General features: G+C 33.9%; 1 protein-coding gene across 1 annotated transcript in view; it reads left to right on the top strand.

The window, feature by feature from the left end:
- The window catches only part of TAF2 (TATA-box binding protein associated factor 2), an 85,733-nt gene that overhangs the window by 50,549 nt on the left and 13,944 nt on the right, over positions 1–21,240 (top strand). Inside the window, exons 21-22 of the mRNA XM_051971031.1 lie at positions 2,829–2,898; positions 5,146–5,255. Of these exons, the coding sequence (XP_051826991.1) occupies positions 2,829–2,898; positions 5,146–5,255 (180 nt within the window). The remainder of the gene's footprint in view (positions 1–2,828; positions 2,899–5,145; positions 5,256–21,240) is intronic.

The following is a 21,240-nucleotide window of genomic DNA, read 5'->3' as shown; positions in this document are numbered from 1 at the left end:
ATGTACAAAAGCAAAGGGCTTGTGTAGAAGTTTGAAGAGGAAACTGTTCTAATTCTGAAGATTTGGTAAGGTTTCATGAGGAAACTCTGAATTGGTCCATTAAAGGAATTTAAGGATTTTCAACCAAACCAGATCCCAATAGATGAGATCCATCCCATTCTTAGAGAACAGTACAAATTAAAGCATGAAAATGAAGAGAGGATAAACCCATATGATGATGACTAATTATATAACATGTATGATACATTCAAGATAGGAGAGCTGTTGCAATAAGGCTGGAAAGCTAGATTGGAAACAGATTATGGAAATTTCTGGTATCAGAATAAGTTTATTTTATTCTTAGTAGGCAGTGAAACCTGTATTAGGCTTATATTTATCAATAGAAGATTATTAATATTTATAGCTAATTGACCCAGTACAGAGATATCTTTGAAGTTTAGTTGTAGGACTTATTTAAAATTGTTTCCTGAAAATATAATGTGCTAGGCATTTCAACATGGAACTATTTGAATTAATTAAAAACTGAACTAAGATAATTGGGGAGGATTATGCAGAAGAAGAAAATAGAATTAGTGTCTTGGGCAGAAAATGTAACAGGATTTGATCTGTTGATTGAAAAGGTTATAAAAGATAAGTATAAACTAACAAGTGAGCTGTATAGACCTCCAAATACTGTTTTGAAGAAAAAATATATATTTGGAGTTCCTTCAGTCTTTATAATCTCCTTGCCCAAAAGTTCCTACTCTGAAAAGTCTTATAGTAAAATAAAAGCTATTTGCTTTTCTTTTATTTGCTTTTTAAAAACATGAATTTAACTTTACATTCATTTTTTTTTAATCTGAGTTTCATTTTCATCTGTCAGACTTTTCTACATCCATTGAGAAGGCAGTAATGTAATAAATGTGATAAGTATTTAAATAGTTAATGTTGCCTTAAAACAAGATAGAATAACTTTGCAAAAAGTTAAACTGAGATGGAATTGTCACCTGTATGTGATTTAATGAATAAAAATTATTAACTTATTACTTAGACATTAGCACTTGAACTAGCAAAATCCAAAGAGGAATAAATGCCAGCTCTCTGAATATAAGATCATAAATTGATAGCTATGAGGGAATAGAGAAGGCATTTACAACTCCTTCACTTAACAAATGAGAGAATAAAGGCCAAAGTGGCTTACATGCCTGCGGCCATACAGGTGTTACAAGACAGATCCAGGCTTTGAACTTAAGACTTTTTACTCCAAATCCAATGTTTTTTCCATTGGATCATTTCCTCACCAAGGAGGAAATACATTTCTGAAAAGGAAAAAAATTACTTTCAAAGAGTGACAAAGTAGAAGTTATAATTGAAATGCTAAATAGAAATATAAAGTGAATAATTACAGTAATGTGAGCTAGGTTTGCTCAGCATGACTTAGTAACTGCCTATTAAGTAAAAGAATTAAATAATTTCTAAGGTTAGAAAAGAAAGGAACCCAGTTGAAAAGAAAAAATAAAGGTTACTATAATCTTTATGATTTGAGGAACAGAATTGATGAGTGTGTGAGGTATAGTTAAGGCACAGACTCCCTTCTTTTTAAACTGATAGAGAGGCACCAGAGTACACCAAGAATCTATGATCAATTTCTTGGATGGAGGTAAAGATTGCATAGTTGTAAAATTTGCAGATGATGCAAAGGTAAGGAAATTGTTAGTATATCAAAGACAGAGTTAGGATCCCAAAAGATACTGATCATGCATTATGTTAGACTGTACATACCATATATATACATATCATGGCAAGCCTGTTGTATTTCTTCCTTATTTGATGGAAGTAGTGTGTCAGTTTAACATCTCATTTTAGAAAATTAATTTGGAGATTGGTTAGAGTTGAGCATTATGTATGGTGAATTCATGGCATGTTCACTTAAGTAAACAAGCATTTATTGAATACCTATTGTGCACTCTGCAAGCTGCTGGAGATTACAAAACAAAAATGAAAATAATTCTTGCCCTCAGAGCTTGTAGTTTCCTGGGTGATTGAAGGTATTGGAGAGATTTAACCTAAAAAGAGGGGTCATCATGTATTTGAAAGATTTTTATATAGATAAGACCAGAATAGGGTTTTTTTTTTTTTTACTTCAAAGGGCAGAAATAGGAACAATGGCTGGAAATTTGTGAGTTAGGTTTGATTTCAGGGGGAAATTTTTTTAATAGTGAAAACGCTCTAAAATTGAATTAGGCAGCTAATTAATTAGTGATAATTAATCTTTTCATCATGGAGAGTCTTTAGGCAGGCTTTTTTTTTTTTTTTTTTTTTTATGAAATTATTTCCAAACTGGTAGATTGTGTGGTTCTGTGAAAAACAACCTACAAAATCTTGATTGATTTGTTTGACTTGTTGAAAGTAATCATGAAATATAAAAGCCTTATTACATTTTCAGTTCTGATGGATTAGTGAAGATTTTCCACTTAATTTCTTAAATTTACATTTTATCATTAGCAAATACTCATCAAGGGCCTTTTTTTCTAGATGCAAAATGAGGGAGAAGATACCAAAAGGAACCTCTTGCACTTTGAATGTGTTTAACAGTTATTCCTGTGCAAGCTTACTTAATCCTCTTAACAGATTGTATTAGGAACAGAAAAGTAGAGAAGATAAATGTAATTCAGGCTACATTTGGAAAGGGTGAAAATAAAAGTACAAAGTTTTACGTTAACTCAGGGGAAGGAGAGTTTAATTCTCCAATTAAGAAAGGAGATAATTCAAAGATAGGCCTTGGCAGGAATTTGTTCATTAAATCATAACGTGATACTAATTATTGTCATTTTTTTGTTTGTTTACAGTGGATAGAAGTTATGAAGAATTACAGTGGTTACTTAACATGATTCAAAATGATCCTGTACCATATGTAAGGTTAGTTTATATTTGTTACTTGTGATATTTTATATTTATAACATTTTAAATGAATTAGAGTTCTTTTAGACAATTTTAAAATAAGCCATTTTACAATTTTGAAAATTAAGGAATTGTTATATGATTATATACTTGTCTAATTTTACCCTTTGTATTTAAGCAAATAATTTTTTAAAAAGCCATTTGGCAATATATTGGAAGCTAATATTATAAAGTAGTTCATTACTTTATAAGTTGAAATATAATTTCTTTTGCAAAGAAGTTGATTTGATAAAGAAAATTCAGTTTGCTATATCACAAATAGTCTATAATATGCTATTACTGTTCTTTTTAAAGCAGACTAAAATGTTCTTCTAAAGTTAGAGGCAGTGTTGCATAGTTGAGTACCAACTTTGGAGTTCAGGAAATATTACCTCTAACATTCACTAGCTATATGACTGAGGAGGCTACTTAAGCTTTTAGTGCCCCCAGATGAAGACTTTGTGTTAGAGACAGACTCTGTGTGTTTCTGAAAAGCCTGTCACGCATGGCCTTTGTATGGTCTTGGTCTGTCTTACCTTCTACCACTATCTTTTTACATACTTTCAGGGCTTCATATGATTTCTGGTAATAGCTTGTTCTGACTACTCCCCAGGTTAAGTTTTAGACAACATAACTGCAGATTTGCCCTGGGTGAAGCCTCAGTAGACACTTGCTGGCAACAGCATTTGTTAGCTATCTGGAAGATTCTGTAGGGTCAGATTCACAGTGCAGTCTATAATCTCTGTTTTTCACTTGTGGGTTGAATGTCAATTGTAAATCTTTCTGGATGAGCAAGGATGCCCATAGGCTGAGTCTGATACACTCTCTCTGGAACAGAGAGATAGTGCTCGAGTCCTATTTTGCACTGAGTCTAAGATCCCTTCTTTGGGGTTAGTGCTTTGAGCTTGTGTACTCACAAGGCTGAGTCTGAATTGCCAATCCCTGCTCTGGGTTTGGAGACAACATTGTAGCTCTGTTCTACTCTCATGTCTAGCTCCACAATCCTGGCTCACAGCTTCCATAGTTCCTGCCCTATTACTTGTCTGTTACTAGGTGAAGATGTAGCTGTTTTAATTGCGTGCCTTAACTTATTTTTATTCCTTAAATTCATTTACTATTGATTTTGATCTTTATCCTAATTATTTAGTGGTCTTGCAGGACAGCTGATTCAGAATTGACTGTCATGTCATCAGACATTTACTGTTAGATTGTAATTAATCTGTTTTTTTGTAATTTTTTTGGTGATTGTCATGTCCATTTTTCCTAATTTTATTTTTGAAGAAAAAATGTAGGTATGAAGCTTCTGCATTGTTTTTAAGCCTTTGATTTTTCTGGTTTCTCAATCCTCTGCAACGTTTTCTAAAAAAAATTTTCCAAGGCTCCCCATATTCATTTTCATTGTAGTCTCCAGATATTAATATTTGTATCAAATTGGTTTGGAGGTTTTTTAGCGAGTTTTTTGTCATGTTTCTTTACTTCTTGTTCTATGATGCTTCATTCTGTGACACATACAGTCCAGAAGTTGTTATTTTTTTCATGCCGATTATTTTTCAAATGGTTATAATGAGCATTGCATGACCAATGAGTTGATCAAGTGATCCCATGAAATAATGTTTCTTGTTGCCTTTGAACAGAGGAAAACCAGCTCCTTTATTTGTTTTTATAAGGAGAGTTTTTGAGTCTCTAAGGATCATTCATTTTTAAGTTCCTTTGTTTTCTGGTTTCATTTATACCAAAAATATCAATGTTTGATATGAATCTTTCACTCTGATAGTATGTTAATTTGTTTATTAGACAATTTAGAATATAAATTGTTAACTTAATTTTCATGGATGGTCTAAGAACTATTATTCTTAGCACACTTTACCCTCTTTTTGTGTCACTACCATTATCTCTGAAGAAGTACTAAAAGTGTATAGGACTTAAAATTTTTGTATTTTTCTTTGTTTCATGGGTTGCCATGCCTATAGAATTTATTAACTAGTATTCAGCCTTTTGGTAATTAATCTTTCCACACTTAGCTTATTGGAAAAAGCAGTGTGTCATCCAGATCATATGAGAAACTTTCCAACATTGTGAAATCTGTTAAATTTTATAATTACAGTGTGATACCATACTTTGGGAACTTCAGCTCATTTACATGGCACAGTTGAAATAAGATTTTTGTGGAAGTCTAGAAAGAGTTGATTGTCTTTAAAGAATATTTTGTTTTAATTTTATCTTCAGGCATAAGATTTTAAATATGCTCACCAGGAATCCACCATTCACCAAGAACATGGATTCTCCCTTATGCAATGAAGCACTGGTAGACCAACTTTGGAAACTTATGAATTCAGGTGAGAGCAAATAGCTCTTGTTTTTAACACTATTATTTTGTGTCTGTTTTTTGGGACTGTTTAGAACTTATAGGTGATATCCATAGATTTTTAAGAGCTGAAGAAATTTAGGATTTACTTTTTTTTTCTTCCAAAATATTCTTAATATCCTTGGTCAGTATGTTTATTGAAAAGATCTAATGAATTGGAAATAGACAAGTCTGAATTTTTCTTCTAGTTCTTTTTGCAAGTCAGTGAACATTTTTAATTTCCTCATCTGCAAAGTGGATTTAATAGTACTTAGCTACTTTTCACAGAATTGAAAATAATGTGTGTGAAAGAGTTGGGAAGGGGAAGTTTTATACAAATGCAACATATTACTGATTGTTAAAGTTTTGGATTACATATTTGGAATTAGACATTGATTCAAATGATTAAGATTAGACTTAGATTATTAGGTAGTGGGAAAAAACCTACATTAGGAGACCAACTCATTTATTAGATCTTTGGTAGGTCATTGAAGCTTTTTCTTGTGGAGCTTTTATGTGGAAGTACTTTTATATCCATAAAATTTCTGTATTATATTGTTAATATTATAACAAGAACACAGTGTAGTATGATGAATAAGGTACACTTGGTAGAGAAATCATGGTCAGTGCTGTATGAAGGTACTGAACTTGGAAGTCACAAGACCCAAGTTCAAATTTTGGTAGCCATCTAGTATTAGTGTGATATTGGGCAGGTCATTTTACCTCTTTGGGCTCCACTTTCCATATCTGGAAAATGAAGGGGTGGATTAAATAAAACTCTGAGATTCTTCATATATAGATGTTTGCCCTTAAGAAAGGGAAAATTTTTCCTATGCAAAGATTTCAGAATATTTTGGACATTGAAAGTTTGTTTACATAATAATATATAAACAATATTTGTCATCTTGCCCTCTGCTGTGCCATGTCTTGCCTTCTTCTCACATGGAGCAACTGCCTACCAGACTAGAAAAGAGACCATAACTCCCATAAAAATTCCTTAACTCTCTATATCTAGCTAGTTCTAGAACTATGCCTCAAATATTATTTAGCCCCCTCTGTGGAAACAAGAGCCTGCACTGTCATTTTGCCATTCCCCCTTACTTTTTTACCTTTTTCTCTGGGAATAGTGATCAAATCAATACTGTCATTACTACTGTAAAAAGCATGCCAATTTGCTATCACATTTATTCACTCGCAAGCTCTCTAACTTCTCAAAAAAGTCCCTTTTTTGTCCCTCATTCTTTTATTTATGTCTTCTCTTATTAGAATGTAATCTATTTGAGAATATGGGCTATCCTACTTTTATATTTTGTACACTTAACATCAAGAACATTGCCTGATACAGAGTATGTACTTAATAAATTATTTTTCATTCATCTGTTCATTGAAAGATTGAGTATAGTGCATCACCATAGGACTGGAGCAGTATACATATTTTGCATAAAGGATGAATGAAAATGTGACCTGTTTATTTCAGTTTTGAAACTTTGAAATTAAGAATTAAGGACATTTCATCTTGAATTAATAACAGATTCTCTTATTCATATAGCTGTCAAATAGACATCATGTTGTTCATTCGTTTCAGTTGGGACTAGCTCTTTTATGACCCCATTTGGAGTTTTCTTATCAAAGATGCTGCACAGTTTGCCATTCTCTAACTCATTTTATGAATGGGGAAACTGAGCCAGAAAGTATTAAGTGACTTGCTGAGACTTACACAGCTAGTAGTGTCTGAGACTGAGGATTTAAACTTAAAGAGGTCTTCCTGACTCCTGGCCTAACACAACCTACTGTGCCACCTAACTACCTTGAAGTAGGCATAACAGTGCTTTTAAGAAGAATTTAAAGAAATTACTAGGATAAGGTATCTTTTTGTGCACTACACTAAAAAGGGGAGTGCCTATCTCATGTAATCACTTATCCTTTAAAGGTAGAAGGTGTTTTGTTCTTTCTTTTGCTGAGTGAATTCTAGTCTATTATCTTCTGATGAAAAGTATCAATACTAGTCTATAATCTTCTGATAAAAGGTATATTCAACATGTGCTTGGTACATGTCTTCTCATTCTTTTATTTTGCCTTTTGACATTTAAATATAATTTACTAGCTTGGGGAGGAAGGAAGAATAGAATTTGGAACTCAGAATTTAAAAATATTTAAAATTGTTTTAGAATATAATTGGGGAAAATAAAATATTATTAAAAATAAATTAATACAATTTTCTCTGTTTACATAATGCATCCTTTTGAAGGCATAGTAAGTTTTTTTTATTGTTTAGTAAGTTTTATTATGCTGTATACTCAGATTTCTCTGTCTCTCTCTCCCATACATATATATACACACCACCTGTATTGGGTTTATTGGATTCATCAAATATGCGATGCCAAATTATATTCTTTTTTTTTTTTTTCCACCTGAGAGATTGGAGTTAAGTTACTTGCCCAGGTCACACAGCTAAGAAGTGTTAAGTGTCTGAGAACAGATTTGAACTCAGGTCCTCCTGACTTCACTGCTGGTGCTCTATCCATTGCGCCACCTAGCTGCCCCCTAAATTATATTCTTAAAAGAAATTTATTTACTAGGCCCTTAAAAACTAAATCTTAAAGTTTGCTACATGAGCTTTTTCTTTTCCCATTATATTCATTTTATAATTACTTTATATTGTCCTCTACTTTCCTATATTTCATCCATTTTTGACAAAGTGGTAACCATTCTCTTTGCCAAGACTTCCTCTCTAAATATGCCTTTGATCCCTACAGATTGTAACCTCCTCAATTATCCCCTACTTTTTGTGCCTTCTGTACTGCTTTCAGATACAGGTTTTCTATCCTTGAAAGGTGAAATGAGATTTATCCCATTTCATAGTCTTTTCTTTATCCTTATCCTTCTCAATCTATTGTGAAGACCGAGTTAGCACCCTGGATACCTTAGAATCAGTCGGAATCAGGATAAGCAAAAGTCCTTGGTCTTTATTCTTGGTCTTTAGGGGTAGAAGTGAAGGGATTAGACACAGGATCTCCACAACCTTCCTTTTCCACTTCCACTGCCAAAGTCACCCTGGCTTGTCTTATTCCACCCCCTAATCCTTCCCACAATTCTCTGTATACACTAAAAGATTGAACCGCACAGAATAATGGGAAGGGCCATTTTTCAAGCATATGCTAATAGAGTATTGGCCAATAGGTAATTAGCCTTAAGTGCTCGGTTGTCCATCCTCAGTGCATCAACTCAGAGTTTCAGCCCTTTATCTCTTGCGTTCAACACTGGTTGAGCACCCTCTCTTTCTAGATATTCTCTGTTTTTGTTAAATTTGTCTTCCCTGGTTTTCTTCCTCATCTTCTTTGCTCCTTCCTGATCTCTTTTTCTACCTCAGTGTCCATGTCCTGTTTCTTAACCATGGATATTCCCTAGAGGAAGAAAATAAGCATTTATTAAACACTCACTCTGTGTAAGACATTGTCCTAAACACTTTCCAAGTATTATCTTATTTGATCTTCCCAACAACTCAGAGTTGTTCTGTAGAAACTAAAGAAACTGAAGCAGACAATGGTTGTGATTTGTCCATTGTCATACAGCTAGCTAGTAAGTGTTGAGAACAGTTTGATCTGTTTTCCTTTCTCCAGAATCACTACTCTATCTACTATTTTATCTAGCTTCTTTCCAGATCTCCTCCTCCTATATTCGGTGTCAGCAGTTCCTCTGATTATCTCTCTGTCTGGGTCCCTCCTCCATCTACATGTTTAGCTTCATCCTTTACCCCGAGTTTTACTCCTGATTCACCAATTGCCTATTGGCCATTTCAAAGATGTCTTGGAAACATTTTTAACTCAACATATCCAAAGCTGACCTCATACTCTTTCCACCAAAGCCTGCTCTCTTCCAAATTTCCCTATATTTGTCAAAGTTACCACCATCTTTCTGGTCTCCCAGGTTCAAAACTTTGGCATTATTTTGGATTCCTTAAATTTCTTTCATCTGTAAATCTTGCTATTTTCTCCTTTCATAAACATCTCAAATCTGGCTTTTTTTCTTTCTCTTTCAGATTCCTTGTTTGTTCAGGTCCTACTCTCTCACCTTTATAACTTCCTAGCTGGTCTCTCTTCCTCAGGTTCCCCATTATAGTCCATCTTCCACACTGCTGCCAATCATGTAATTGCTATACTCAATTTAGGTGACTTCTTGTTGCCTCTAGTATACAATGTAAATGCCTCTATTTAGCTTTTAAAATCATACATAGAAGAATTATATAAGCACAATTACAAAATGCTTCACACAAATAAAAACTTTTATCCAATTGGAGAAGTATTCATTGCTTATGAATATACTGAGCCAATATGATAGAAGGAACAATATTACCCAAATTCATTTAATTATTCAGTGCCATGCTAATTAATCTGCCAAAGAATTACTTGGTATAGCTGGAAAAAATTATCACAAAATTTATTTGGAGTAATAGGCTTAGAAGTATCAAATATCAAACTATACAACAAAGCAATAGTTATTAGAACACAGTTTGGTTCTGGATTAGAAATAAAAAGGTTGATCAATGGAACATATTAGGCAGACAATATATAGCAGCAAGTAGTAACCTATTGTTTGATAAAACCAAAGATCCCAGCTGTTGGAGGAAAAACTTGCTATTTAACAAAAACTGTTGGGAAAACTGGAAAATAATCTGAAAGAAACTATCATCATCTCACACTGTAGGTAAAGATAAGGTCAAAATAGGTACATGATTTAAACATAAAATATGATATAAGTAAATAGGTAGAACATGGAGGAAATTAGCTGTCAGAGATCTTGGTAAGAGAGTTTCACAGGAAATAAAATGGATAATTGTTATTATATAAAATTAAAATTTTTGCACAAAAACCCAAATGCAACTAAAATAGAAGGCCAAGAAAAAAATTGTAGGTTTATCTGATAAAGGTTTCATTTCTAAAATATGTAGGAAACTTGAGTCAAATTTATAAGAAAAAGATAATTTTTTCCAGTGGATTACTGGTACAAGTATATGAATAGGCTTTTTTGAGAGGAAAAAATCTGAGCTCTCAATTGCCATATAACAAATGCTCCCCAAATACTCACTAAATATTAGAAAAATATCCATTGAAACGATCCTTATCACATTAGTTAAGATGATACAAAAAGAAAAGGATCATTGCTGAAAGTACTGTGAAAAACTAGGTATACTAATATACTGTTGTTGGAGCTGTGGACTAGTTTAATCACTCTAAAAAGTAATGTGTAATAGCATTCAAAAAGCTTTTAAACTTTGTATTTATCCTTTGACCTGGCAATAACATAGAGAATTATACTATACCCCAAAGAAATCAAAGAAAAGGAAAATGACTTATGTGTACAAAAATATAGTAGCTCTTTTCATGGTGATAAGGAATTGAAAGCTAAGGGGATGCACATCTCTTCAAGATTGGCTGAACAAATTGTGGAATATGAATGCAATGAAATATTATGCTATAAGAAATGAAGAAGGGAATGGTTACAGAAAAATATATATGAACTGGTGTGGAAAGTGAATGAGTAGAATCAGGAGAACAATTTATACAACAACCACCACCTTGTGAAAATAAGAACCCACAACAACCAACTAGCATTTCAAAGGACTTAAAATGAAAGATGCTATCCGATTGCAGATAGAAAGTTGATGAATTCTAAATACAAACTGAAGCATATTTTTTTCTTTCTTTTTCTGGGGGACTGAGAGAAAATGTTTGTCATGACTAGGACAGGGATTTGTTTTGAATCACTATGTATTTTTGTAACGGATTTTGTTTTTCTTGCCTTTTCAAATAGTAGGGTTTCAGGGAAGGAGAAAATTTAAGGACTGAAAGTAAAATAAAAATCAAATTAAAAATAATTATAACTAGTTTGAGAAGGAAAATAAACATTAATAAACTTAAATAATGAAAAAAAAAAGCCCTATATATCCTGGTCTCAACTTGTGTTTCTAGCCTCAATGAACATTACTTCTTCCACATTTTGTAATTCACTCAAACTGACCTTTTTTCTATTTTTCACATAAGATGCTCCATGCCTTCAATACATTTCCTCTTTATGTGAGACTTTTAAAGGTTTCAACTGCTATTTCCTTCCTTCCTTCTCTTATATTTAACTGTTTTGTATGCATTTATATATATATTTATCTATCTATCTATCTATCTAATTAATTTATTTATTTTATAACGACTTTTTATTGACAGAACCCATACCAGGGTAATTTTTTACAACATTATCCCTTGCACTCACTTCTGTTCTGATTTTTCCCCTCCCTCCCTCCATTCCCTCCCCTAGATGGCAAGCAGTCCTATATATGTTAAATATGTTGCAGTATATCCTAGATACAATATATGTATGCAGAACCAAATAGTTCTCTTGTTGCACAGGGAGAGTTGGATTCAGAAGGAATCCCGGGAAGAAAAACAAAAATGCAAATAGTTTATATTCATTTCCCAGTGTTCTTTCTTTGGGTATAACTGCTTCTATCCATCATTGGTCAATTGAAACTGAGTTAGATCTCTTTGTCAAAGAAATCCACTTCCATCAGAATATATCCGCATACAGTATTGTTGTTGAAGTGTATAATGATCTCCTGGTTCTGCTCATTTCACTTAGCATCAGTTCATGTAAGTCTCTCCAATCCTCTCTGTATTCATCCTGCTGCTCATTTCTTACAGAACAATAATATTCCATAATATTCATATACCACAATTTATTCAGCCATTCTCCAATTGATGGGCATTCATTCATTTTCCAGTTTCTAGCCACTACAAACAGTGCTTCCACAAACATTTTGGTACATACAGGTCCCTTTCCCTTCTTTAGTATTTTTTTGGGATAGAAGCCCATAAGTAACACTGCTGGATCAAAGGATATGCACAGTTTGATAACTTTTTGGGCATAATTCCAGACTGCTCTCCAGAATGGTTGGATTGTTCACAACTCCACCAACAATTGTATGCATTTATATTTATTGATTTTAAACTACACTGTATATATACACTGCCGCTCTGCAGAATTATTTCATGCTCATATCCATTGGTACATAATACAATATCTGGAACATGGTAATTACATAATAATTATTGATTATTCGAAATAAATTAAAATCTCATTCACAATTGAGTACGTTTTTCCATGTAATAGGCTAGATATGTATCTTTACTTGCTTATCATTATAAAGGTAATTTTATCCTTTACTCTCAAGCTGTAGTTGAAAAACATTTTGCACATTCCTACAAGGATGGCATATAAACACTTATGAAATCATTCAGGACTTTGAAGGCTCACTGTTCTATTTACATAATTATTATTTTTTTAAAGTTTATAGCTAGGGATTGAAATAAGTGACTTTTGATTCAATTTGGTCAGATTTGCCAGATGGTCAGTATTAGGAAATAAACAAGATTTAATGTTAAAACTTTAAAGTTTCAGAGCTCTTTTTCATTTCTTAAGAATAGCATATTATAGACTCATGCCATTTCATGCTTTGGAAAGCTGTGACAATAAGATATACATATTGTTCATATTGGCATTTAGCTTAAAAAAAGTAAGACGGTCAGTATTTAAAGCCAATTGGTGATATTTGTCTGATTCATCTCCCTAAAGAATTCAGAGACTATTGGTAATCATGGGAGTTCTGGGTTTCCACGATGTCCTAAAAACAGGCTTAATTTTCTTCTTTATAGAAATTTATCTTACTCTCAATAATTACTACTGCAGGAAAGGAAAAGAGTGTATTTGTAGAAAATCAGTCTGTTCATTAAACTTTCTCTCTCTCTCTCTCTCTCTCTCTCTCTCTCTCTTTTTGGCTTCAGGAGAATTAATACCAATTAGATGTTAATTGATTTACATTTTACAATATTTTTCCTGAGGGGGTGAAAAAAGTAGTGTGAGAGAATAGTGGGTATGTTTTTTTTTTCCTTTCATTTGTGTAAAAATGTATTTTGCCATTTACATCAGTTCGTGTGCCTGACTAAATTATAACGACTTTTCCTCCCTTGGCATTTGAGACAATACTTTGTTTCTGATTCTCTTTCTGTAACCACTTTCTATGTTTACTTTGCTTGATCATGGTTCTTTTGTGTCCTGTTCTCCCAATTTTTTGATCCTTACAGTTTCCCTCTTTACTTTATTTCTTATGTTCATCTTAGGATCTTTCTTAGATTTAGTGAATACTTCTCAACTTTTATATCAATATATCCAGAAATATTATTTCTTTCCTGAGAAATTTACCAACTTAGTTGTTAGGCATTTCTACTATATATGTCCTATCAGAACTGATTATTCCATACTCTCCCAAACCTTATTCAATTCAGCATTTCTTTGCAACAGACATTTATTAAGTGCCCATTAGGTGAAAGGCACTGTGATAGGTGCAAAAATAACAATAACAATTCTCCCATCTATTCCCACAGTTATTATCCTTTCAGACAACATCAGGTGACATAGTGTGCCAAGCCAGGAAAGTGCTTTTTCCTCTTTTCCACATCTTTGAATGCTTAACTTCCTCCAAAGATTAGCCCAGGTACTACCAACTATAGGAGCTCTTTCCCCATGCTTCTAGCCATTAAGTATTCTTCTCAAATTATGTTTACTTGTTTGTTTATATATATCCCCTAATAGAATATAAAATTGATGGTAGAGTTTGGTCTTTTTCTGTTTGTCCTAGTATTTGTTGTTGAAAAAGAGTGCTATAAGGAAAGCTAAGCTCTACAGAATCAACACTTTTGAATTGTGGTGTTAGAGAAGACTTTTGAGACTTTTTTGGACTCTCAAAAGACACAGGAAAGACACAGGAGATCAAATCAGTCAGTACTTAATTCAGAATACTCATTAGAATGTCAAATACTGAAGCTTAAATACTTTGAGAAGACAGGACTCTTTGGAAAAGACCATAGTGTTGCTTTCAGGCAAAAGGAGAAAGGGATGGCAGTGGATGAGATGGCTAGATAGTATTGTAGAAGCAACAAACATAAGCTTGGACAGACTTTGGGAGATAGTGCAGAATAGAAGTGCTTAGCATGCTATGGTTCTTTGATTCTTGAAGACTTGGACATAAATGAACAAATAAACACGAACAAGCTAGCACCTACTATCATGCTTTGGAAATTACAGGCGTTTAATATTTGTTCATTAGAACTGAATTGAATCTTTAAAGGAAAAATTAATGAGTCTCTTATGGGGTGCAAATCATTTGATTTAGAAAAAAATTTAAAGCTAGAAGGAATTCTCCCCAAAATTTCATTTTAGGTAAGGAAATTTGAGACTTAAAGACTTTATAACTGTCACAGAACTAGTTCATTGTAAAACTAGAATCAGTACTCAAGACTTCTTAAATTCTATTCTGATGTTCTTTTTATATATTCTTTCTATAATTTTATTTTGTTTATGCCAATATAATTTCAATATTTTGAATCTTTTTTAAGCAGAAATTTAAAAACCAAAACTTCAAATTCTAGCAAAGCAAGGGTATTTTAAACCATTCTCATTTCTGTTAGGCATTAAATCCTGTGGGTACATAAAAATATATACACATCATTCTAACGAGTACCCTTGGTTTATAGACATATAAAAGCAGCCAGCTTTGGTTACTAAAGAACTGTTGTTTTCACAAGCAGTTGCCCTGGTTTGGTCTTACTGTTGCAGTAGATGTCTTACCTATTGCACTTGGGTTATACAATTGTTATATAATAATCTCTTCAACAAAGTTCTTAGATAGTAGGAAAAGATCTTGTCAGAAAGCAAATGAGATGTGAATATTAAGAGGGGGGGAAAAAAAACAAATTACCAATTCTCAGGATGGAAAAAGAATCAGAAAACTTGAACATAATCAGATAAACTGATAGGGAAAATACTAATTATGGTAGGGAATATGACCTCCAGATCATTTAAATGAGTCCAGACATCCATAAATAAATGCTATAATAAAAAGAAAAATTGATACCTTTTAGAATTCTTACAAGGTGCTCAGTCAGTTATCTAATTTAGCATGGTACTTAACAGTTCTGTAGTTCAATACTGTACTTAGTACTTATTAGAGTTAAACTAATATTTCAGCTAAAATGGGACAGATATTTAGAAAACAGCCTTCTTTGCCTCTTCAAGGAAAATGTGTCAAAAGTTTGGTCAAACTGATAAAAAATTAAGGTTTAATTATAACTTGGGAGCAGATCATTGAGCTTTTAAAAACTGTACAGTACACATCTCGGTTCTCTAAGGAAAAAGAATTGGATCCAAATGAGTGGAAATTAGTAGGAGAGCAACTATGTCATTTCTACAATAAAAATGGACCTGATTCAATTTCCAAAGCACACTTAATACATATAATTTAATACAAATGGCTTTAAGAAATTATATAAGTGTTAGAATAAGGAAAAAGAAGAAAGAACAGGAAGGGGAGGTGCCAAATAAACTAGGTGAAAAGGATGAAGAATCAGATAAGAATGGAGTTAAGTACTATTCTGAGTGTGGCACTTCCCATCAGGAGCATTTCCCATCTCCTGACCTCCCTCCCTCAATTAACTCTTTATGGGTGGAGGGAAAAGGAAGAGAGAAAGAGAGAGAGGCAGTGACACAAACAGAACCACCTATTAAGCAGCTTATGACAAGATTACAAAAGGCATTGATTAAGGCTAAGAATGAAGGACAGGATATATCTAATTTAAAAAATAAATGCATATCCTCTGATTGAAAAGCTTACTCTTCAGGTCAAAAAAGGAGCCGATAATTTGGAAAAAATTTGGAAAAAAGGATTTGAAAAAAGGTTGCACTCTTTATTATGGGGCTACATCATCTTATGTTAAGCTGTTACTAGATAGTTTGCTTATGAAAGCTTAACCCCAAGTCATTGGAAATCCATAGCAAGGACATGTTTAGAATCTGGACAAAACTTGTTATGGCTTTTGGAGTATCATGAATTATGTAGGATTCAAGCCAGACACAATAAGCAAACAGGAGTTAATATACAAATCACTTTTGACCAACTAGCAGGTGAAGGTCAATATGGAGAGAATTCAGAACAGATTGTTTACCCCACAACAGCTTATGAACAGATCGCCGCTGCTGCAACAAAAGCTTGGGATTCTCTCCCAGAGAAAGATGAAGGTAAAGCCTTCACAAAAATAGAGCAAGGTCCCAATGAACCCTTTGCAGATTTGCAGATGTGGGATGTTTACAGACAGCTGTCACAAGAACCTTTGGAAAAAATGCAGCTACAGCTACAAGAATAATGATCAGACAACTGACTAAGGAAAATACCAATGAGATTTGCAGAAGAATTATATGGGGACTAGACAAAAATGCTCCTTTAGAGGAGATCATAAGATGCTGTGCCACAGTGGGCACAAATGCTTATTATATCCAGGTTATGATGAACATGGGAAGATAGGGTCCTTCTTGGCAAAGGACTTCTAGAGAAAATCGTCGATGTTTTCATGTGGAAAATTAGGACATCTAAGAGCTCAGTGTAGATATAGAGATAGAATGAGAGGACAGGGTGAGAGAATAAAACCCAAAACCCTATGTCCAAAATGCAATCGAGGTTTCCACTGGGCCTTAAAATGTAGATTGACCCAGGGAAATGAAAGGCAGGGCCCAGCCCCAAGATAGCATACAAAAGACAAGTGGGGCATGATGGCAGCTGAGTTTACACCCAGAAAGTCTTTAGAAGGGCAGGATTCTGATGTGATCAATCAGCCGAAAAGTAATCACATGGCAGAAAAGGATTACATGATCAACCAAAAGAAAAGCAATCAGATGGCAGAAAGGGATTACAATTGGGGAGAATACAGGCTTTTTAACCCAGAAGATCAGTGTCTAGTGAGAGCAGCTCCAGTGTAATTGCCAGCTGATGAGGAAAAATCCCCAAAGTGGTAAATAGAAGGGAATTAGGTAGGTTAACTGCCTAGGAGAGAGAGTTTGCTTGTATTCCTACAGATAGAGAAGGAAACAGATGGGTGGCAATGAGCACCTGGAGACAGACAGAAAAGGAGATAAACCTCAAAACAAAGGAGAAGATCTGAAAAACATCTGACACTGAAAGAACATGGCTGATACTGAGACTGTTGCAGGACTTGAAAACCAGCAGGAATCATTGGATTCCTTGAGATGAAAAATTGTTGGTGAGACTATTGCAATACTTCAAAGCTTGCAGGAATTATTGGATTCCGGCACATGAACTAATGGATGATAGATTCCTTTTGGTATTTCTAGGACTTATGGACATGTATAATTCCTCATTTTGAGTCATGTTATTTGTTACATCACTACTAGCCTATGTTATATTGCTATGTGCTTATGTAGTTTATGTAATTATGTGTAATACCTCCCATATTGATGGATTGGTATATACCTGTTTTAAGAGTGAGCTCCTTCAGAAACCTGCTAATCTGATTTGATTTCCCATTTCCTTTGTTTTCATCTCCCTGAGCAGTCAGGGAGGATGTGATCACCTTCTTTTTATGGTGTTTTCACTCCTTTTTTGAGCAGTCAGGGAGGATGTGATCACTTTCTTTTTGGGAGTTCTCATCTCCTTGAGAAGTCAGGGAGGTCATGACCACCTATGTTCTAAATCAAAAGAAAGTGGGAGATGTTAGGATTCTTATGAGGTGCTAAGTCAGTTATCTAATTTAGCATGGTACTTAACAGTTCTCTAGTTCACTAATGTACTTAGTACTTATTAGAGTTCCACAAGATTCACACCTTTAAGAGAGCATATATAAAGAGGAACCTACTAAAGGACAAGCCCACTCTTAGAGGAAGAGACAGATTCATTCCATTTTCCACCCCTGTGCTGGCTGGAGACATTCGGAGGGAGCTAGAGGCAGAAGCAGGAAGAGACAAAGGACTAGCGGGAAGAGCTCTCTGAACCAAGGAGAGAGATGGACCTCTGAGAAAACTAACAGGGCTATTTTGAAGGAAACAATAAAGGATATGGACTTTAACTCCTGGCTGCATTTGAGGTGTTGTACACTGAGTTGAAATGAAGGCTGCCTCCAAAAGCCCTCCCAAGAAACCTGTTCCCAGAGAACATTATATTTTAGAGAAGAACATTGCAGATACCTAATGAGGCAGAAGGCCCTGTGGATTCCTAAAAGAACATGGAACCACAGCCCAATGATCTTGAGAGGGAAATAATAATTATCAAAGTAGAATTAATCATCTATATAGCAGAAATAATCAACAGAATAGAATTTGAATCTGTGATGATCATCTCATTAAAGAAACAAAAAACTGATTAAGAGTGCACATATGTAGAATGAAGAACAATCTAGGAGAAGAGAAAACTAATAATGTTAAAAGAAAATGATTTCTATATAAGTAAAAAAGATCAAAGATAGGATGCACTGAGACAATTTAAAGAATGTAGGTCTCTCAGATATGACATGAATAACATAGTGCAAAAAATAAAATAAGGAAACTGCTCAGAATTTTTTAACACAAAAGACACAAAAACTCTGTGTTGCAAACTCCAGGAGATTTAATAGTCAAATTGAACAATTCTACCGACAAACAACAAATATTGCAAACAACCAGAATAAACGTCTTTAAATATAAAGAAAAAAAAAGTCAGATAACACAAGACTGATGTACCAACCATAAACTAGAGTGAATGGAGTAATGTGTTATAAAGAGCAAAAGTAGCCAGGATGCAACTCAACATGACATACCCTATAAAACTGAACCTAAATTTCAAATTAAAAAAAAAAAAAAAAGGCATCTGAAGCATTCTTCCAAAGAAAACCAGAATTGAATAGATCAGTGGTAGATGAATAATGGTAGAGTGCTGGTGTCAGAAAAATCTGGACTCAAATCCAGTCCCAGACAATTCACAGTTATGTGGTACTTAGCATGCCACTTTAACTTCTCTTTGCTTGATTTTCACTTCTGTAAAATAGGGTTTATAATAGTATCTACATCCCAGAATTGTTGTGAGGATCATATGAAGCATTTTGCAAATTTTAAAGTGACACATAAATATTAGCTATCATTGTTTGCTTTGCAAACACCCCAGAGAATAGAAATATGAGATAAATAAACTTTTTAATTAGGGGGCCAGTTCACTGTCCCTCAGACTGTTGGAGAGCCGGACTATAGTAAAAACAAAAACTTTATTTTGTGGGCCTTTAAATAAAGAAACTTCATAACCCTGGGTGAGAGGGATAAAGGTCCTCAGTGCTGCATCTGGCCCGGGACGGTAGTTTGAGGACTCCTGACATAGATAATTGTAGTGTTCTGGTTGGTTTTCTGGAGGTCTCTGGACCAGCCTTTGTTTCAGCTGAGTAATCACCATGAGAATATCCAAGTGTTAAAGTTCAAATTCTTTATTATTTCCTTCACAATCTAGTTTCCTTGTCTGGGGACCCGGGCTAGCTTTCTTGAGGTCCTCCAGAATGTGTCTTGGTTTCTGTGGGGGTGGCAGGAGGACCACCACGAAGTCCTCTGTCTTGAAGTCTGTCTCAGTCTGAGAGCTTGTGCTCCAGCCCTCTCTCTTCTCCCAGTCTGTCTTCAAGCCTTTTCCGAGTCTGACCTTGGTTTTTCTGAGTATATCTCCAAGCCCTTGTGAGTCTCTCTCTGGCTCAGATGGACCTTGGTCTTAGTGGAGAAATGAAGGAAGACAAGCCTGCCACCACAGTGGTTTGAGATGGAACGAATGAATTTGGCTGAGTTTGTCCCAGCTTATATATTCTATTATAATTACATCATTGTAGGTATGAATCTTATAGAATAGGTGTCAATCTTATAGAACTATATTAAGTACTAAGTATATGTACTGAACTAGAGAACTATTAATCACCATGATAACCATTGTCTTATCAATTCCACTGAGTTAGCACCTTGTAAGAATCCTTGTTTCAAGTACAGAGTTCTGGCCCATAACAGACAATAAACTTAAATTATCCCAAGAAAAAAGGAGAGAAGAAAACTATTAAGAGACATCAATGGGGTTGACAGTAGCAAAGAGATCAAGAGATTTCTAAAAGCAAGGATGAAAGCAGAAATCAAAAGAGATGGTAGAGAAACAAGCCTGAAATACCACAGACTAAACCTTAGAAGACCCATCCTCCTAGAGAATTAAAAAAATTTTTTTTTGGTGGAGGGAGAACTAAACTTCAGAGTAGAAGGACACTTAAAAAGATAAAGGGGAATGTATGATATATTCTGTTCAAGTCAGTAGTTAACATTGAAGAAAAAGTAACTTGTATAGTTTTTCCTTTAGTTGAAGAGAGCCTACAGAAAAAAGGTTGAAGTGACAAAGAGTGGGATTGAAATGGAGGAAAGAAAAAGAGGGGAAAAAATCTTGTTTCAGTGGTGGGAGAGGAATTCTACTAAAATGTTCTCATGATATATGCTCCAAACGCCATTGTATCTGAATTCATAAATAAAAATTAACTGAATTTTATAAAAAGACATAATACAATAATGGCAAAAGATTTCATTTTTCCCTCAGTTTTGGTTAAGTTTTAAGAGAAAGATAAAGGAAAATAAAGAATTGAGCAAATTACTGGAGAAACTAGATTTTAAGTTTACAGTTGTCTTGTAAACAAAGGCTGTTAAAAAATATATACCTATTCTCAGTTCAGTACACATGTAACTTTTTACAAAAATTGACCATATATTCAGATACAAAGATAATGAAAATAAATGAGAAAAGGCAGAAATAGCAAAACACATTTTTTACATAGCCTAACTCAAAAACAACAATGAGTTCACAGAATAGAAACAAAAGATATAGATTCAATTGGATGCTTAACAATAAAATTCTTTCTAATGAATGGGTCATAGAACAACTAAATAGTTATGTTAAAGAAAATGAGAATAAAATTTCTAGGAGGTAGCTAACAGTTCTAAGGTTAAAAAATGTTTTCAAAACTAAAAATTAACACTGTAAAAAAAGTGGACTAATAGATTGAATGTGCATTTTTTTTAAAAAGTAGAAAGTCAACAAATAAATCTAAGAG

The sequence above is a fragment of the Antechinus flavipes genome, chromosome 1 (genome assembly GCF_016432865.1).
Source record: "Antechinus flavipes isolate AdamAnt ecotype Samford, QLD, Australia chromosome 1, AdamAnt_v2, whole genome shotgun sequence".
Lineage (NCBI taxonomy): Eukaryota > Metazoa > Chordata > Mammalia > Dasyuromorphia > Dasyuridae > Antechinus > Antechinus flavipes.
This window is presented reverse-complemented; position numbering and strand designations above follow the sequence as displayed.